Source organism: Cajanus cajan, chromosome 7 (assembly GCF_000230855.2).
Source record: "Cajanus cajan strain Asha chromosome 7, NIPB_CcT2T_4, whole genome shotgun sequence".
NCBI classification, from domain to species: Eukaryota; Viridiplantae; Streptophyta; class Magnoliopsida; order Fabales; family Fabaceae; genus Cajanus; species Cajanus cajan.
In genome coordinates this window covers 13,745,067-13,761,817 of record NC_138523.1, presented here as the reverse complement: position 1 = coordinate 13,761,817, position 16,751 = coordinate 13,745,067, and the positions used below count along the sequence as shown (strand labels likewise).

General features: G+C 33.7%; 2 protein-coding genes across 4 annotated transcripts; one reads left to right on the top strand and one right to left on the bottom strand.

Moving 5' to 3' along the window:
• The first annotated feature begins 3,997 nt into the window (after positions 1-3,997).
• LOC145949841 (serine/threonine-protein phosphatase 7 long form homolog) lies at positions 3,998-5,729 on the top strand. Its single transcript, XM_083060733.1, has 3 exons — positions 3,998-4,825; positions 5,114-5,452; positions 5,607-5,729. The coding sequence occupies exons 1-3, from the start codon at positions 3,998-4,000 to the stop codon at positions 5,727-5,729; spliced, it is 1,290 nt and encodes a 429-aa protein (XP_082916859.1).
• Positions 5,730-10,758: 5,029 nt separating this feature from the next.
• LOC109793265 (cell division protein FtsZ homolog 2-1, chloroplastic) lies at positions 10,759-16,656 on the bottom strand. 3 transcript variants are annotated; one of them, XR_002239288.3, is made up of 9 exons: positions 16,497-16,656; positions 15,097-15,858; positions 14,082-14,381; positions 13,094-13,184; positions 12,249-12,373; positions 11,947-12,039; positions 11,395-11,460; positions 11,002-11,199; positions 10,759-10,915 (listed from the first exon to the last, which is right to left on the bottom strand). XR_002239288.3 is itself a non-coding variant. In XM_020352724.3 (8 exons), the coding sequence occupies exons 2-8, from the start codon at positions 15,736-15,738 to the stop codon at positions 11,068-11,070; spliced, it is 1,449 nt and encodes a 482-aa protein (XP_020208313.1). In that variant the 5' UTR covers positions 15,739-15,858; positions 16,497-16,656; the 3' UTR covers positions 10,759-11,067. The 3 variants fall into 3 exon arrangements, 2 of the variants coding, with proteins under 2 accessions (XP_020208313.1, XP_029126154.1); XM_020352724.3 differs by having other exon boundaries at positions 10,759-11,199; XM_029270321.2 differs by having other exon boundaries at positions 10,759-11,199; positions 15,097-15,852; positions 16,497-16,651.
• Between the last annotated feature and the right edge of the window lie 95 nt (positions 16,657-16,751).

Sequence of the window (16,751 nt, the reverse complement as noted above, 5' to 3'; positions counted from 1 at the left end):
CAATGTAATTTTCTCTATGTGTATGAATTTGGAGTTTATTATTTCATATGAGATAATTCAATTTTATATTAATTATATTTTATAATATGCAAGATAAAGGATATCACACCAAAATAAACCACAAAGGCTTCTCGATATGCCATTTGCATGCTATATACACACTACTTGAATTTTACTATGCTACTATATCATTCTATATCTATCCACCATGATGCTATGAATTAGCATCAACTCAAAATAAGGTCCCTATTATAGGTCATTCCTTATTTGGACAAGAATTGGTGTCAAATTCTTACATTTTTCATTACCAAGTACATGTCTTTTTTACTAAATGTGTTACACTAGGATGGTTGCATATTTTCCTTGATTGTTTGTAGGATATATGGTGGTGTGACTATCCTCAAGTAGCCTTAAATCACAATGGTATGAAAGCAAAGTTACTCAACAGTTCATAATTATTAGATCAAAAGATAATCTTAGATCCTTTAAGGTATTGATTTTAATCCTAAAAAATTTAGACGTTTTTATTAGAGAAATGTTTTTCAATTTATATTATAAGACAAAACATAAACATTTAATTATGATAATGTATAATTTCTTAGATAAACCACTTTATCTGTAATAAGACAATGCATTTAATTTATATAATTTATGATGTTTGATAAATAAATAAAAAATTACATTTTTAATTTTTTTTAAAATTTTTTATTAAAATCAACTAAATTAAGAATAATTTATAATTTTAAGGACTAATTTAACCATTTATCCATCGTAAGGGTAGGCGTAAGAATAGAATTAGTTTCTATGCTATATAATTCAAATACACGTGTGTGGTATAAGATTGTCAAACGCATGCAAGAATTAGTTTACCCGTAAAAATATGGAAAATATCATAATTAAATAGTTTAAATACGTTCAGACTTTCTTTTCTTTTATTTGTATTACATTTTTCTTTAATCTCGGCCTTTATTTTATCATATCATTTGTCAAATATATTTTTTTTTTCTAAATTTTTTCTCTTTACCTCTCTCCCTTTTATCGATACACTCAAAAAATCAGATGTACGAGAATGAATATTTATGAAATTCAACAATAATATTGGTGGTATTCAAACATGGGCACAAACAATGTTATACATGGTTCTGTATAAAATTGGGAATAACAGACAATTAGAACGTCAAATCTCATATATAACATCTACAAGATCGGTCCAAACAAAATATATAGGAATATGCTAGTACAATAAATATCATAGATTCTTCAAAAACAATATTATACACAGTGCAACTCTTAACTTTATCAATTGGATTCTTTTATACAACATTTTTAACCAAATCAAATGAACTGATATAAGTACTCATATAAGTTAATTTTATTATATTTATAAAATAAAGTTATAATTTATCAATTTTACTCTTTTTATTTATTAATAAATTTTTATAAGAGGTAAAAATATTATCTCATATCAAAATTTATGTACCAATATTAATAAAAAATAATAAATGGCAATTGGGGAGAGTTTAAGAAGTGAGAGAATAAAAAACATTTTCATAATTTTTAATAGGAGTAAATAAAGAAAAAATAATTCGATATTTTTTAGAAACTATAAACTATCATATAAAAAGGATTAATAATTTTTTTCTAAATTATATCTTATAATAAGAAAATGAAGAAATATATAAAAATTAATCAAGATTTAAAAAAAAAAAAAAAAAAAGTCATGACTATAAACTAAACATGTGATAGCTCATACTATCTTTACCGATCGGTCTAGTTGTGTTGGGTGAGTAAATATCGTAACATATCAAGTTGAATTTTCATGAATAAAAAAATGAATTTTCGTGAATAAAAAAATAGACTATCTTAATAATTTCTCGTTTTGGCATTTGTGAGGTTTGAGAATTTCATCAAACTTTTTCTGAACTCACCTTTCGTTGCTCGTAAACACTACATTACCGGAAATAAACACTACTTAAGTTTAATGAAGTTTACTTGACTGATCTATCCAAATCTTGCCTCTAGTATGATTTTATTTTGAGTCCTCAATTATTTTATTTTGGGTCTTTTTTATTTTTAGATTGATCTGTAGAAATAGCAGTGCAATAGATCGATTTGTGTCCTCAAAAAAAAGAAAAACGATTTGTGAATATAAAAATGCTAATTACATTAAAAATACTATTAACATATGCCCACTCCTTAAATAAATACTTTCAAGTTTCAGTATAAGCAACATATCAGTACATTTTTTCAACAACTTAACAGAAAAATCCTTTAAAAGAAAAAAATATATTCATAAATGGTTGAAAATACAAGAAATTTGTTACTCGTTTGCATTACTCTTGTTTTGAACAAGAAAGAGAGGGTAGATTAACGTGTCACATCAAAAATGACTGAATTGAATCACATTATGAAGATTCAAGAATAACAAAGCGATGCAGCCCCTTTGTCACTAGGTTTAGTGACCATACACTGCACGTGGGATGTTCCCTCCAAGACCCTACCTACGTCAATTAAATCACATATGACTACTTCTAAATTTTACTTTTTTTATAAATAAATTTAATACTATGGAAACACACTTCCAATATTGCCTAACATAAACCCACTTAAAAAATTACACCATAGATTTCAAATACAAGTAACTTCACCCAATTATAACTACTCAATTAATCTTTAGGCACCATAAAATCTCTTTAAAGGGAGTTGTCCACCAAACACCAAAAAATGGCTTCTCCATATATGACATATGACTACTTCTCAATAACCTCCATTTGCCACGGGGAAAAGAAAATTAAGAAAAAAAATTAATTTAAATTATAAAAAATAAAATGAAGGAAATTTTGATGAAAAAAAATTACTTTACAAAAAAATGTATTATTGTTCCTATTTTTCTTTCTTCTAGATCAAACATACCATATAAATTTCATGCACATTATGGTGGGTCACACCAAACTTTAGGGGTGAAAATGTTTAGCATCTTGATAACGTCAATGGATACCACGGTATTCTTTGGCTTTTTGGCCCAGTTAAATTAAAAAAAAATAAAAATACACAAAATAAATAAAAAAATAACAAATTACCGGAATAGGTAGTTTTTGACACGTAGGACGTCACGTGGATGAGAAAACGCAGGGAGCCTGGGCGTTTTTCAGAAGAAGCCTAACTCCCATGTGCCTTGTATGGGCCCACGTGGCCCTTGTCTGACGTGGAGAAGAAAGAGCAGGGGAAAGGCATTTTTCAGATGGAGCCTCCCCCCAGGCGCCATCCGTGCAGGTTCTGCCACATGGCGCCTCCACCATAGGCGCTATGTATATTATACATATTACGCCTACACCCCAGGCGCCACCATATTAAACACCTTCCCCCCATTTTTTGTTAAAAGGTAACTGCTAAGAGGGTAAAGTTTGTTTTTGAGAAAACGCTTGTACTCCCTGCGTTTTGAGAAAACGCATCTGAGAAATTTTTTCACACCACAAAATTATTTTCTTGCACGTTCTTATCTAGGTATGAGTTGTAGTTTATTTATTTAAATTTGGAATTAAATATTAAATTTTAAAATGTAATGGGCTGATTCGTTTATGGTTTATAGGTCTGGAACGGCCCATTCTGCAATCAGAACGGGCCGTTCTGATTGAACATATTGGTCGTTGTTTTGGATCCGGAACGGGCCGTTCTGATAGTAGAATGGGCCATTCTGGTTGCTTGCGTAACTGAAAAATGAAAGGGATCGGAACGGCAAGTTTTGCTTTCGGAACGGGCCGTTCCAGAACCCAATTTAAGACACCTTTTGTGCAATGAGAACGGCCCGTTCTGAAACCAGAACGGGCCGTTCTGATTGTACTCATGAAGATGAGTAGGACGAGGACAGCGACATATCCCAATTGAAAATTTTTAATTATGAGGGATTAAATTAGGCATTTAGGCATTTAGAAAATTGATAAGTTATGTGTTGTTTGAGTTTAATATTTTGTTTGTTTGTTTGTTTAATTATATCAGGATGTCTACACAGATGATTCATGCAGGACCTATCGACGATTCTTTATTAAGGCTTCAACCATTCCATATATCTGAGCATATATGGAATGGAGCTGAAGATAGGGTTTTGAAGGTTAGAAGAGCAACACAATCAGAGTTGCGTGGTGTTGAGATTCCAGTTGCTATTCAGGATCTTCTACAGAGGGTTGGGTTTATGGGGGTGGTGCAGATCAGTTACTTTCCTGTGGACAATCATTTGATTTCTGCGTTAGTTGAGCGATGGAGACCAGAGACCCACACGTTTCACATGCCCTTCGACGAGTGTACTATCATGTTGGAGGATGTTGCAATGTTACTTGGGTTGAAGATCTCCGGGGCACCCATTACTGGATACGCAACTATGGATTGGGGAGCTCTTGTGGAGCGCCTTCTTGGCATGACACCCCCTGAGTCAATGCTTGTTGGCGGTCAATTGAGGATGAGCTGGATTGACCGACACTTTTCTAATGTTTCTGAGCATATACATAGCCAGGAACAGTTGGAACGCTATACTAAAGCGTTCATTTTACGCATAATCAGGGGATATCTATTAACTGATCACTCTAGGTCCTTTGTATCCCTCAGATATCTGAGTTTCCTAAAAGACCTGGATGCTTGTGGTCAAATGAGTTGGGGGTCATGCGTGCTGGCGAATATGTACAGGGAGTTGTGCGTGTGCACGAATTATGATCACAAGGAAATTGGTGGTTCAGGTATTCTAGTGCAATTATGGGCATGGTATCGGTTTCCATTTCTTGCACCACCTCATCCACCTTTATCTACATTTCATGTTCCTCTAGGGGCAATGTTAGTAACTATATTACATGTGATTGATTTAAGAATAAATATATTTAGAATTAATTTGTATATTGAAGTATTAATGGTTTTTTTTTTTATTTTTATAACAGGTGGAATTATGCCTTGCATAAACCTAGAGAGGAAACAAAAGATAAAATTATGAAGTATAGAGAGTATTTTTACCGTTAAAAAAAAGAGGATGTAAGTCTTAATTTATGATATTTTATTGAAGATTTATATAAAAAAAATTGTAATTATAAATGATAATTGCTAACTACTTATTTGTTATGTTGTTTTGCAGTTTCTATGGCAATCATACTTGGAGTTACTACCTACATTACCTCCTTACTGTTTTGAGGACTCACAAGTATGGAGGTCAACTGTCCCATTGATTAATTTCCACATCGTCGAGTATCATTACGCTGATCGTGTCATGCGAGAATTTGGGATGGTCCAACACATTCTTGCGCCTCCTATTCATCTAGAGAAATTGCATGATCTTCCCTTGAGAGGCAAGGATAACACAGACTGGTCATGCATGCACGTTCAATTTGTGCAGGAGTGGCAATCACGACTTCATCGTGTATGGACACAAGCTGCGTGTGATACACCACACTTGAGAAATAGCTCAGAATGCATGGTGTGGTATAGGAAACATACAAGACGATGAATTTCTCCTTCTAGTGTAAAGGAAGGATATGTGGTGAGTACAAATCTAGGGATGTATTTAAATAATTACTTGTGACATATTTACAAATTTAGTGTTCTGATGATATTTGTTATGTTATTTGTAGACCGATGTTTTGCAGCACATGTATCATGGCACCAGTGAAGAACATAGGGATTCCTTCAATTTTACCATGATGCATGAGAGGATCGGCCACTGCTTACAAATTCGAGATGATCTACACCGTTGATTCTGTCTGTGCGATCAGGGCCGTTCGTTTCCCCTGTTACTAGGAGACAAAACTTCTGACCCATGAACAGTTTTTTTTGCAAATTCAAGATGATCTACACCGTTGATTCTGTCGGTGCGATCAGGGTCGTTCGTTTCCCCTGTTACTAGGAGACAAAACTTCTGACCCATGAATAGTTTGTTGCAAATTCGAGATGATCTACACCGTTGATTCTGTCGGTGCGATCAGGGTCGTTTGTTTCCCCTGTTACTAGGAGACAAAACTTCTGACCCATAAACAGTGTATGTTGCAAATTCAAGATGATCTACACCGTTGATTCTGTCGGTGCGATCAGGGCCGTTCGTTTCCCCTGTTACTAGAAGACAAAACTTCTTACCCATGAACAGTGTTTGTTGCAATTTCGAGATGATCTACACCGTTGATTCTGTCGGTGCGATCAGGGCCGTTCGTTTCCCCTATTACTAGGAGACAAAACTTCTGACCCATGAACAGTGTTTGTTGCAAATTCGAGATGATCTAAATCGTTCATTTTGTCGGTGTGATCAAGGCCGTTCTTTTCCCCTGTTACTAGTAGACAAAACTTCTGACCCATGAACAGTCTTTGTTGCAAATTCGAGATCATGTACACCGTTGATTTTGTCGGTGCGATCAGGGCCGTTCTTTTCCCTTGTTACTAGGACACAAAACCTCTGACCCATGAACAATGTTCATTACAAAATCAAGATGATCTACACCGTTCATTTCGTCGGTGTAATCAAGGTCGTTCTTCACACCATTCATTTTGTCGATGCGATCTAAGCCGTTAGTTTAACCTACTTTATGCTTTACATTTTCAATTGTTATTTTTCATTGTAACGAAAATATTATCACATTTCTTAATCACACACATAAATATTATTCATACTTCAACACTTTAGTACTACATTCAAATTAAGAAAAAAACTTTTAAACTTTAACAAACACTTAAATATTGTTTAACAACAACGACAACAACGACAACAACAACATGAACTTAACTAAGTAAACACTGACTATTAACAAAATAAACAACGATACAAACAACACAGTCCTTTGCAAAACTAAACATTATAACTTAACACAGTAAACATTGACTGTTAAAGTATACAATAGCCTACATGAAGTTTAGTTGTCTTTCAAATGAATTGACCATGTTCCACATCTGCAATTGTTGAGGCTCCAGATCTTCAAAAGTAACAAACAAATTCAGTAGTAATTCATTCGGGTCTTCTGCAAATCTGTGAAACATGAATGCCACATCTTCATCACAGGTTAAAGGATATGGAGTATATTGCTTTCCTCCTTCTTTGTATTTAACTGGACAACGATAATGAAGTTGACTTATGCGTTTGCTATCCCCTTTGATCAACCTCCTATGTACCTCATTCAACAAATCAACAAGTCTCATGTCTTCGTTAAGTTTGATAACTCTTCCACTAGATGGCATTTGTATGGCATAATCAAGACCGTACTGAGTTTCAAATATCTGAACATTTTGAAACACAAGAGCAAACACTCTTGCTGAAGCCATTCTTCGAAATCACTACTACAATATTTCTATCTTAAGTTGAAGAGAAACTTCAAAGGCTATTCTTTCTCAACTGTCTGAACATAAAACACACACACACACACACACACACTTATATTTATAGGCAGATGGAGCCTAACTAAAATAATAAAAAAAAAATTGAAGTGCATAATTTAACCATTTTTTTTTTCATTACACAATTACAAAACAATAACAAAAAATACATATTATTAACTAAAGTGCATAATTTTATGAATATTTAATAATAATATTCTCCAAATTTTAATTTTACAATCCACATAAAACATTACATTACAACCATCCTAATTAGAAATAAACCTAAAACTAAATTACAAATATTTTTTTCTCATTAAATCAAATATCCTTCGGAATAACCTGCAAAAAATGTAACATACATTTGTTAAACAATATTAGTTACACGATAAATTATATTTGACTAACACTACTCACCTGTTGTACATTACTTTTAGTTATATTCAGGAAGTAAGGACCACGAAAACGGTTGGGGGCAAACACGACAACCTGAAGAGAAAAAAAATTCAATTCAACACATAAATAACATATAATTTAATATTATACAACAAATATTACCTGTTTCAGAACTAACACACACCCCACAACAATGTCTTTTCCATATTGTTCGTGTTGCTTAACTTTGTAATGTAAGCTTATTGCACCAATCGTTGCAGTTGGGTCCTGAAATAAATATTTATAATTAATTACAAAACAATTTTTTTAATGTATAAAAAATTCACTAACCATACCTTTAAATTAATAGTATAATTCCCCCTTCCAGTTGGGGTCATAGACTCCACAAAAGCAACAACTATTGGAACTCTTTCTAAATTGTGGTTGATATTAATCAATGTTGTCACTTCTGGTAGCTCTATTGTTAACAAAACAAACAAAAAAATAACATTATTTGCATGATTAATTTTACACACATGAAACTTAATATGCTAAACAAACCTCTAGATTTCACATAATGAACTGCATAACGCCATGGGTTAGAGTTGAACACCATCATCGCAGGTCCGTTAAGATCAGACAAGAACTGTTGTGTTGGTAAGGGATTTTCAGATTCCCTGTTCCTCATGGTAGCTTGGACCAAACCAGCTGGTCCAGGAATAAGACGACCAATGTCACGTGCACTAGATGTCTCCTCGTCATTGTCATCCCCAAGTTTTGGTGTAGGGGGTGACAACGGAGACAATGGATCCTATTCTCTAGCTTCTTCAGCTTGTTTAGCTGTCATAGCACTTCTCATTATTGACAACAATTGCTCATTTGCCAATTCTTCCTCCGATCGAACAATGTTTTCCTCTTCGTCACTATCAGGCACATAATCTACTCCTCTACGAGACATTTCTGATAAAATATAAAACAAAATAAATATTCCATTAATATTGTTTCAAATTCTAAAATTTATAATATTCAGTATAATATCATAATTTTTAACATGGCAATAAATACATATATTTAATTATAAAAATCAAATTATATAAGTTTTTCAATAAAAATATCAATTTTATATTATGCACTATCTTAAGATATAGAACGGGCCGTTCTGATTTCAGAACGGTCCGTTCTCATTGCGCTCATAAGTTGTTAATTTTAGTTTCGGAATGGCGCGTTCTCCTTTTAGAACAGGCCGTTCCTGAGCCAAAAATAACAAATCATCAGTACAATAAGAACGGGCCGTTCTACTTTCGGAGCGGCCCGTTCTTATTGTACCTAAACTTTATGACTTTAGCATTCGGAACGGCCCGTTCCGAAAATAACCCGTTCCACGTATATAGCATACGTATTGACCATTTCTATTTAAAAAAAAATTATTACACTACCCTATTTTATCTTTGAATCAGCATATAATATATTATATAAATTAAAATTAAAAATTACAATTTAAATATGTTACTCACTTGCACTACCCTGGACAACCAAATAAAATATGATAGCATTCCTGGTCCACCGGACGAAGTAAACTTTTGCAAAATCCAATAACACGTTGTAGACTTTAAGTATTATTGGTGTGTGTGAATTTGATAGCGCCTGGGGCTGGGGCGCCACATGTGTACAAATTAGGATGGCGCATGGGGGGGAGGCGTTATGTACAATACATACATAGCGCCTAGGGTGGAGGCACATTGCCACGTGTCAGAACGTGCACAGATGGCGCCTGGGGGGAGGCTCCATCTGAAAAACGCCTCTCCCCTACTCTTTCTTTTCCACGTCAGATATGTGCCACGTGGGCCCATACAAGGCGCATGGGGGGAGGCTTCTTCTGAAAAATGCCCAGCCCCTCTGCGTTTTCTCATCCAGGTGGCATCCTACATGTCAAAAACTACCTATTCCGGTAATTTGTTATTTTTTAATTTATTTTATGTATTTTTATTTTTTTAAATTTAACTGGGCCAAAAAGCCGTATTCTTTTTGTGAAAATTCATACTGTTCACCTTTGATTCTTTTGTTTTCTTTTGAATAGTAGTTGATGAACGCCCCTAAAAGAAGCTAAAAATATAAAATCAACCAATGCAAATTTGCTGGATCCTCTTCATGGCCACGACAAATTTTTACCATCGATGGCCCACTTATATTCATTGATTTAATCTACAATAATAATATTATCGACTTTATAAATTACTAGTACGAGGTTATTTTAATTTAAACTTTTAACAGGCAGTCGTGTTAAATATCTTGTAAAGATACACTTTCCTTTGTTGTCGTAAACTAGTTTCGAAATATATTTCAAACACATCTACACCATTTTTTTTATCAGTAAACACATCTACACTATGAAAACTAGTTTCTGATATGATATAGAAATTAATTTCTGTGCAAAATAAATAACGGGAATTAGTATATATCGAGAGCACTTTTGTCAAAAAAATAATAAATAAATAAGGCAGTACGAAGAGAAAAAAGAGGATTGCTAATAGCAGCCCCCAACCCCAAGTATAATATTTGAATTAAGAGGAGTGTCCATTTAAACATCAAACAAGTACAATATAATTTCTCCCAAAAAAAAAAATGCGATGAGTCTTCAATCCACATAGAATTGCTTCCAGATGTATCCTGGAATGAGTGCAGGGAAAAGACTCCTAATATAATATTATTTTTCTGATATAAAATTCAAAACTGAAACCAAGGCCACAACATGCATGAATAATTTGAACTTCTTTCACTCAAATCACACGTTCTTTCATTTGCTTCTGTATTATATATAAGACAATGTTTCCTTTTATTCCCTAAAAGAATCGTCTCTTTTTGTTCCCTTATTTATAGAAAGGTGTCATGTGTGACTCCTATTATCATAATTAAGGAACTAAAAGCAAGTGATTTTTTACTGACTAAAAGCAAACATTTCTCTGCTCTATTTATAAATATATGTAACCGTGTTATATGATAAAAATGATACCATTAGTTATTATTATTTAGAAAAAAAATTATAACAGAATATAATTACTCTGAAGCACAATAATGAATTTCCTATAACAAGCCAAAGAACTATAACAAGTTCTCAGCATTACTGAAATATTCTCTGTACAAGCTAACAAACTTATTCAAACATGCCAAGAAATGGATCCATGCTGCAATACCTCCAGTTAGGCGCACAAGTCTGGAAAGTGGAAAGTAATTAACTTCAATGAACAAACTGTATACACAGCTGTGTCTAAAATCCAAGGCAAGAAAGGGACCAAGTACCTAGACCAATGTTATGTATATCCAAGGCTGAAGAAATGCAAGGGGTTGAAGAAATTAGGAAGAGTATTAAGTCCTTGGATAGCGAGAACCTCCTTTCTTCCTCAGGAATTCAGGTATCTCAAACAAACTACCATCGGTGAAAGAGGAAGGTCGCCGATTGACGCCAAAGGTTGTATCTGCTTGAGTGAGTTGACTGGCCTGTTCTCAGATCAAAACAATAATTATATTCTTTTTATTCATAAGAATTATAATGACAGCAATAAAACTCGAACATAGGACCTTGTATATTTTGTTCCAACCCTCCAACTACTAAGCTGACCCTAGTGGTACTCAAAACAAGGAATTATGGGTATGCATACAGGAATGGGGTTAGGGGGCAGAGTTGATCCATACCTGCAGGGGCCTCCCTTCACTCTCCTCTTGACGCTTGAATCCAGTTGCAATCAATGTTATGCTCACCTGTATGAAACCAAATTTCATTGCTCACCACCAAAATGATTATATTATATGTTCAAATTAAACTAACTTTGAGAAAATAGTTATCTAGCGCAAAAGTCCATTCTCTTGCCTATTATAAATATTAATGTGTCCAGAACTACCCAAATTGTTAATCTTTTCTACCACTGTCATCTAATATATTAATAACTACGTTAAGAAAATAAAGCATATCTTGAACTTCATTATTCTCTAACCTCTTTCAGAAAAAAGGGAAGCACTGGTCTTATTTAATGCATTTAACATGGTAGGTATGGTGATTTAAATTATTTAGTTCGTTTCTCCAAATGGTACTGAGATTTTGTGGTTCACAACGTGAAAGTAGGACACTTTCTTATTTCCTTAAACACTGAAGCGGGGTATATGGTGCAATTCATTTCCGGGGGAATCACAGCATATCATTTACAACTTCATATAACTAATGTCACAGATTTACATAGTTTAACTTACTTGACCACTGAGTGATGGATCTATTACTGCTCCAAATATTAAATTAGCAGTAGGGTCCACAAGGTCATATATAACCTCTGCTGCAGCATTTACCTGTAAATGATTATATTAAAAGACAAGCATACAAAATGGATACCATACACAGCAGCCTGCAAGAGCATGACGAATTCAATAGATAACATATCAAGAAGGTCAAGTATTCCTCAAAAAATTCAATAACAACAACAATAAAAAGAGAAGGGAAAAAACATTATGGGTACAACGGAAACAAATATTTTAGAGCCAAAGGGATAGGTAGCCACCTCAAACAATGTCATGTCAGTCCCACCAGTTATGTTCCAAACAATTCCAGTAGCCCTCTCTATACCAATATCCAGTAAAGGTGACTGGATGGCATTCAATGCAGCATCTCTTGCTCTTGATTTTCCTTGACAAAAAGAAGCCACATGATAATTTTCAATGATATATGAAGCTCAAAATTAAGAATGCACTCAAAATTCTGGGCCAAAAAAATGACAGAAAGGAGTCTTTATCAAAAGACAATGCATTTACAATTTAATATTAGAAAAAAGAAAAACAGAAAGTGGTGTAGAAGGGGTAAAGAAAAATGTATTCTATTAACCATCACAGCATAAATGTTAGAAAGATCTTCAGAGTACATTAAAATATCATAGAAAATACCATGAAATCAATTAGTCATCCCAATGAGAAAGCAACCTTAGGAACTGTTTCCTGGTTTATTTCCTTATTTATTTAGGGTTAGTAATACTACAGATAGCTTGGGCTTGTAATACAACACTAGTACTTGACCTTAGTAAAAATTGGAGCACTGGCTTAGTATTTTGTATCATATGCTTATACCCTTCAAATTATCGTTAGATATATAAAATAATAGTTATAAGGCAATGATAGCTATGCCTCAAGAACCACTTTATTTGTATAAACCTTTTCTTTTGGACATGCATGCTGATATGCCAATATGTACAACCATATTACATACATATAGTTTGAGTATCACAAATTCACACTACCCTCAATCTTTTTGTAAGCGAAACAGAGGATCAAGAGCTTCTTCCAATCATTGCATAATTATGAATCAAATAGAAGATATGAACTTGGGAGACTACATTGCACCTTTCATACTTACCAGTTGCAGTTCCTATCCCCATTAGTGAAGAACCTGCATTGGCCATTATAGCCCGAACATCAGCAAAATCCACATTCACCAACCCTGGTATCTGCAATAAATTAGTAAAAGTAATTAGCGTTAATGATTTTACAGAGAGATATTATCAATTTTAAACCATGGGCAATTAATCAACAATATATAATCAGAATATCCTACTAGTGGGATAGCCGTGTATGTTTTATCCACATGTATTAAAAATTGATATTGATACAAAAAAAAAATACATGATTTCGTGCAAAAGAAAACACTAACAGTAGCATCAGATTATCTAGGCTCTATTTTAAATCAATTTTAAGACAACTTAGTGCCCCATAGCCTTATGCATTGGGCAAGAACTACGGACTATCTCAAACAAGGAAACACATACTTCCAAATTTTAGTCATGTCATGCCAAATATCCATATCAGATACTTCATATACTCCTAGCTGCATTTTAATTTGTTCTTTTACTTTTATACCAACACAGATGAAAATATCACAATAATTAGATAAATTGTATAATTTATCATGTCTAAAATGACTCGTGCTTATTTTTAAAACATTATTGATTTAACAAGTATTTTATGTTAATTTTAAATGTTATTTATAGTCATGTCATAAACTGTGAATTTTAAAATTTATTATATTCTCATGTCCTTGTTGTATCATATTCATGTCCTATGTTATATTCATGCCTCTGAGATTACATAATAGATAAAGTCAGTTCAACATACCTTAGGGACAAGAAAAAAAAAGAAGGAAATCAGGAATGCATGACTCTCTGACACACACTTTTGAACAGATCCTTGTTGGAATTATTGGAAATCACACAATTCTATGGGTACTGTCTTATTTAATGAACCTCTCATGATTTTATAGTTTTCAAAAAAAAATATATTAACTAATAAGAGAGTATGTTTCGAAGAGTGTGTTGATAACACTCATCAAAATTAATGATATTTCATACCGTAATAATATCAGATATGCCTCGCACACCCTGTCGAAGGATATCATCAGCCAGATTGAATGCTTCAGTTACAGGGGTAGATTGAGAAACTGCTGTTAGTAGCTTGTCATTTGGAATAACTATAAGCGTGTCAACATTATCTCTTAAGGCTGTAATTCCTTCTTGGGCTTGAATAGCTCTCTTTCTTCCTTCAAATGAGAAAGGGGTGGTGACAATACCAACCGTCAGTATACCCATTGACTTTGCTACACCAGCAATAATTGGAGCTCCACCTGTGCCAGTACCCCCACCCATTCCGGCCTGCAAAAGTTAATTTCAGTTTCCAAGTTTAGCAAAATATTCTAATAAAGAACAACTTACAAAAACTACAAGCATGTCTGTTCCAGATTTTGAAAAATTTACATACTAGAAGGTTTCAAATATCAAGAACTGCTGATTCCTTATCTATCTCAAATGGGAACTAATCATCAAAAACTAGAATAGTAAATAATTTAATTTTATAGTTTTTAAAATTTCCCTCCCATCCTTCTAAAAGAAATATCACAAACAACAAAATTTGTACTTGATATCATAGTGTACCAAGCTAAATTAACTTTCAAGATTATAATAATAACAATTTTTTATAGAGTGCCCCTCTGCCTTTAGCTATCTTGATCCTATAGTCAATCATTTATGACTTCCCTTAACATCTTAAACTTTTAAGAGAGTCTGTCCCTCAAAGATGAAGTTTTTAGGAGTTCAATCCTAGCTGCTCAGCTTCAAGCTCAAAGAAGAAAGAACTCTGGCATGAGAGGAATTGATAGATATAAAAATTAAAAATCACTCATAAGCCTTCACATAAAAGGTTAAGCATTTTGAAGTGTTGGACTTCCACACACATATTTTGATATAATAATGGACCTCGTAAATCATGTCTAATGGTGTAACATTTAGACCAGTACTAAAACCAATCCATAATGCAAAATTATAATTAAATTTGCAGAAGATATAATTGGATAAAAGTAGTTGAACCTACAGTAACAAAGACCATATCAGCTCCATAGACTGCCTCTTCTATCGATTCTTTGCTTTCTTTCGCAGCATTCATTCCAGTTTCAGGGTTACCACCAGCGCCAAGACCTCGTGTAAGCTCCTGACCAATTTGCAAACGATTCTCAGGATAGACAGGCGACATTCTCATGGCTTGAACATCAGTATTAACAATCCAAAACTCCACACCATGCATCGAACTCTCTATCATGCGATTGACTGCATTTGACCCACCACCTCCAACACCAATAACTTTGATCTTTGCTTCATTGTAATCACTTTGAATAGATGTAGTTCCTAGGCTCTCAGATAAATCCCCACCTAAGCTGTCCTTTCTTGGGCTGTTTACTGTACTGCTCCCTTCTCCTCTAAGCATTGACACCTCAGGATGTAAATCTAGAAAAGGGCCTTGACTATGGAATGGATTGACACTCTGGGATGAACATTTAATTTGAAGTAAACCCAACATTCGGTTGCCACTGGAAAATCCACTCCTGCGGTCATACATTTTCATGAAACAAGCTCTCCCAGGGTAATTCCCAGTCAGATTTCTTCCTCCAACAGTCAACACCCTTGCTGAGTTTCTAGTATTAGAAGGTGCGAAAATTGTTGACACACAAGTGGTCATTTTGGTTTATATGGAATCCAAGCTTCAAAGTTGGGATATGTAGGTAAATATATGGAGGAAACTTAGAGGCTTAAAAGATTAAAACTTTAAATTCACCCAGAATTCTTCAAGTACCTGTTCCTAAAAAAAAAAAAAAATCAGAAATGTTAGGGCCTGTTTGATTCCCCTCTTACCTTCCAAAATAATTCTACACTATTCAGCAATAAATTTCTCATCCAAAATCTACCACAAAATTATTTCCAAAGAATGTTATAAAAAAAACAAAAAACAGAAATAGCTAGGAGACGTTTTTCCATCTTTTTCAAACTCTCCCTCAGTTCCACACTCTAACTATCAAGGTAACCTAATTTAGGGTCTCAAAAAAGGACATTTTTTTTTATAATAAAATAAGCATTTTTCTTACTGCTTCTGAAAAAAAATTACTTTTTTATAATCGTTATTTTAACTTCTAAACAAAATGGCACTTAATTGCATTTCAAAAACAAAAAATAGTTCTGAAGATAGAAATGAAACGCACCCTCACACTAACACATCATTCATAACAACATGAACAAAGGGGGAATACTCAAAATGGGGAATTATTGAATTACCACATAGTCAAGCTAATTGGTAGAAATCATAAGACAAACAATGTGCAAGCTCACTGAAACGCAGAAAATTTTAATGAAGAAGAAAGTGGTAAACGATAAAGCGAGGAAGAAAAGAAAACATAATTGATATAGGGAATAGAAGAAACATGATGTGAGAGAGAGAGAGACCTGAGAAGGTTGAAGAGAGAAATAGGGAATCCGTGCAAAGCATGTGGGTGGTGGATGGATACAAATGGAAATGGTGGAATCAATAGAGGGGTTTATAGTGTAACCTCTAAGCAGCAGAAGCACCCTTTCCCTGTTGTCCCTTTTCCTTATGTTGATAATTCATTTTAACTTGAAAATTATATTTTTAGAATGTATATGTAAAATTGCCTTATCAATATTAATATTAAAATTAAAAAAGAGTAAGTACGACTACTT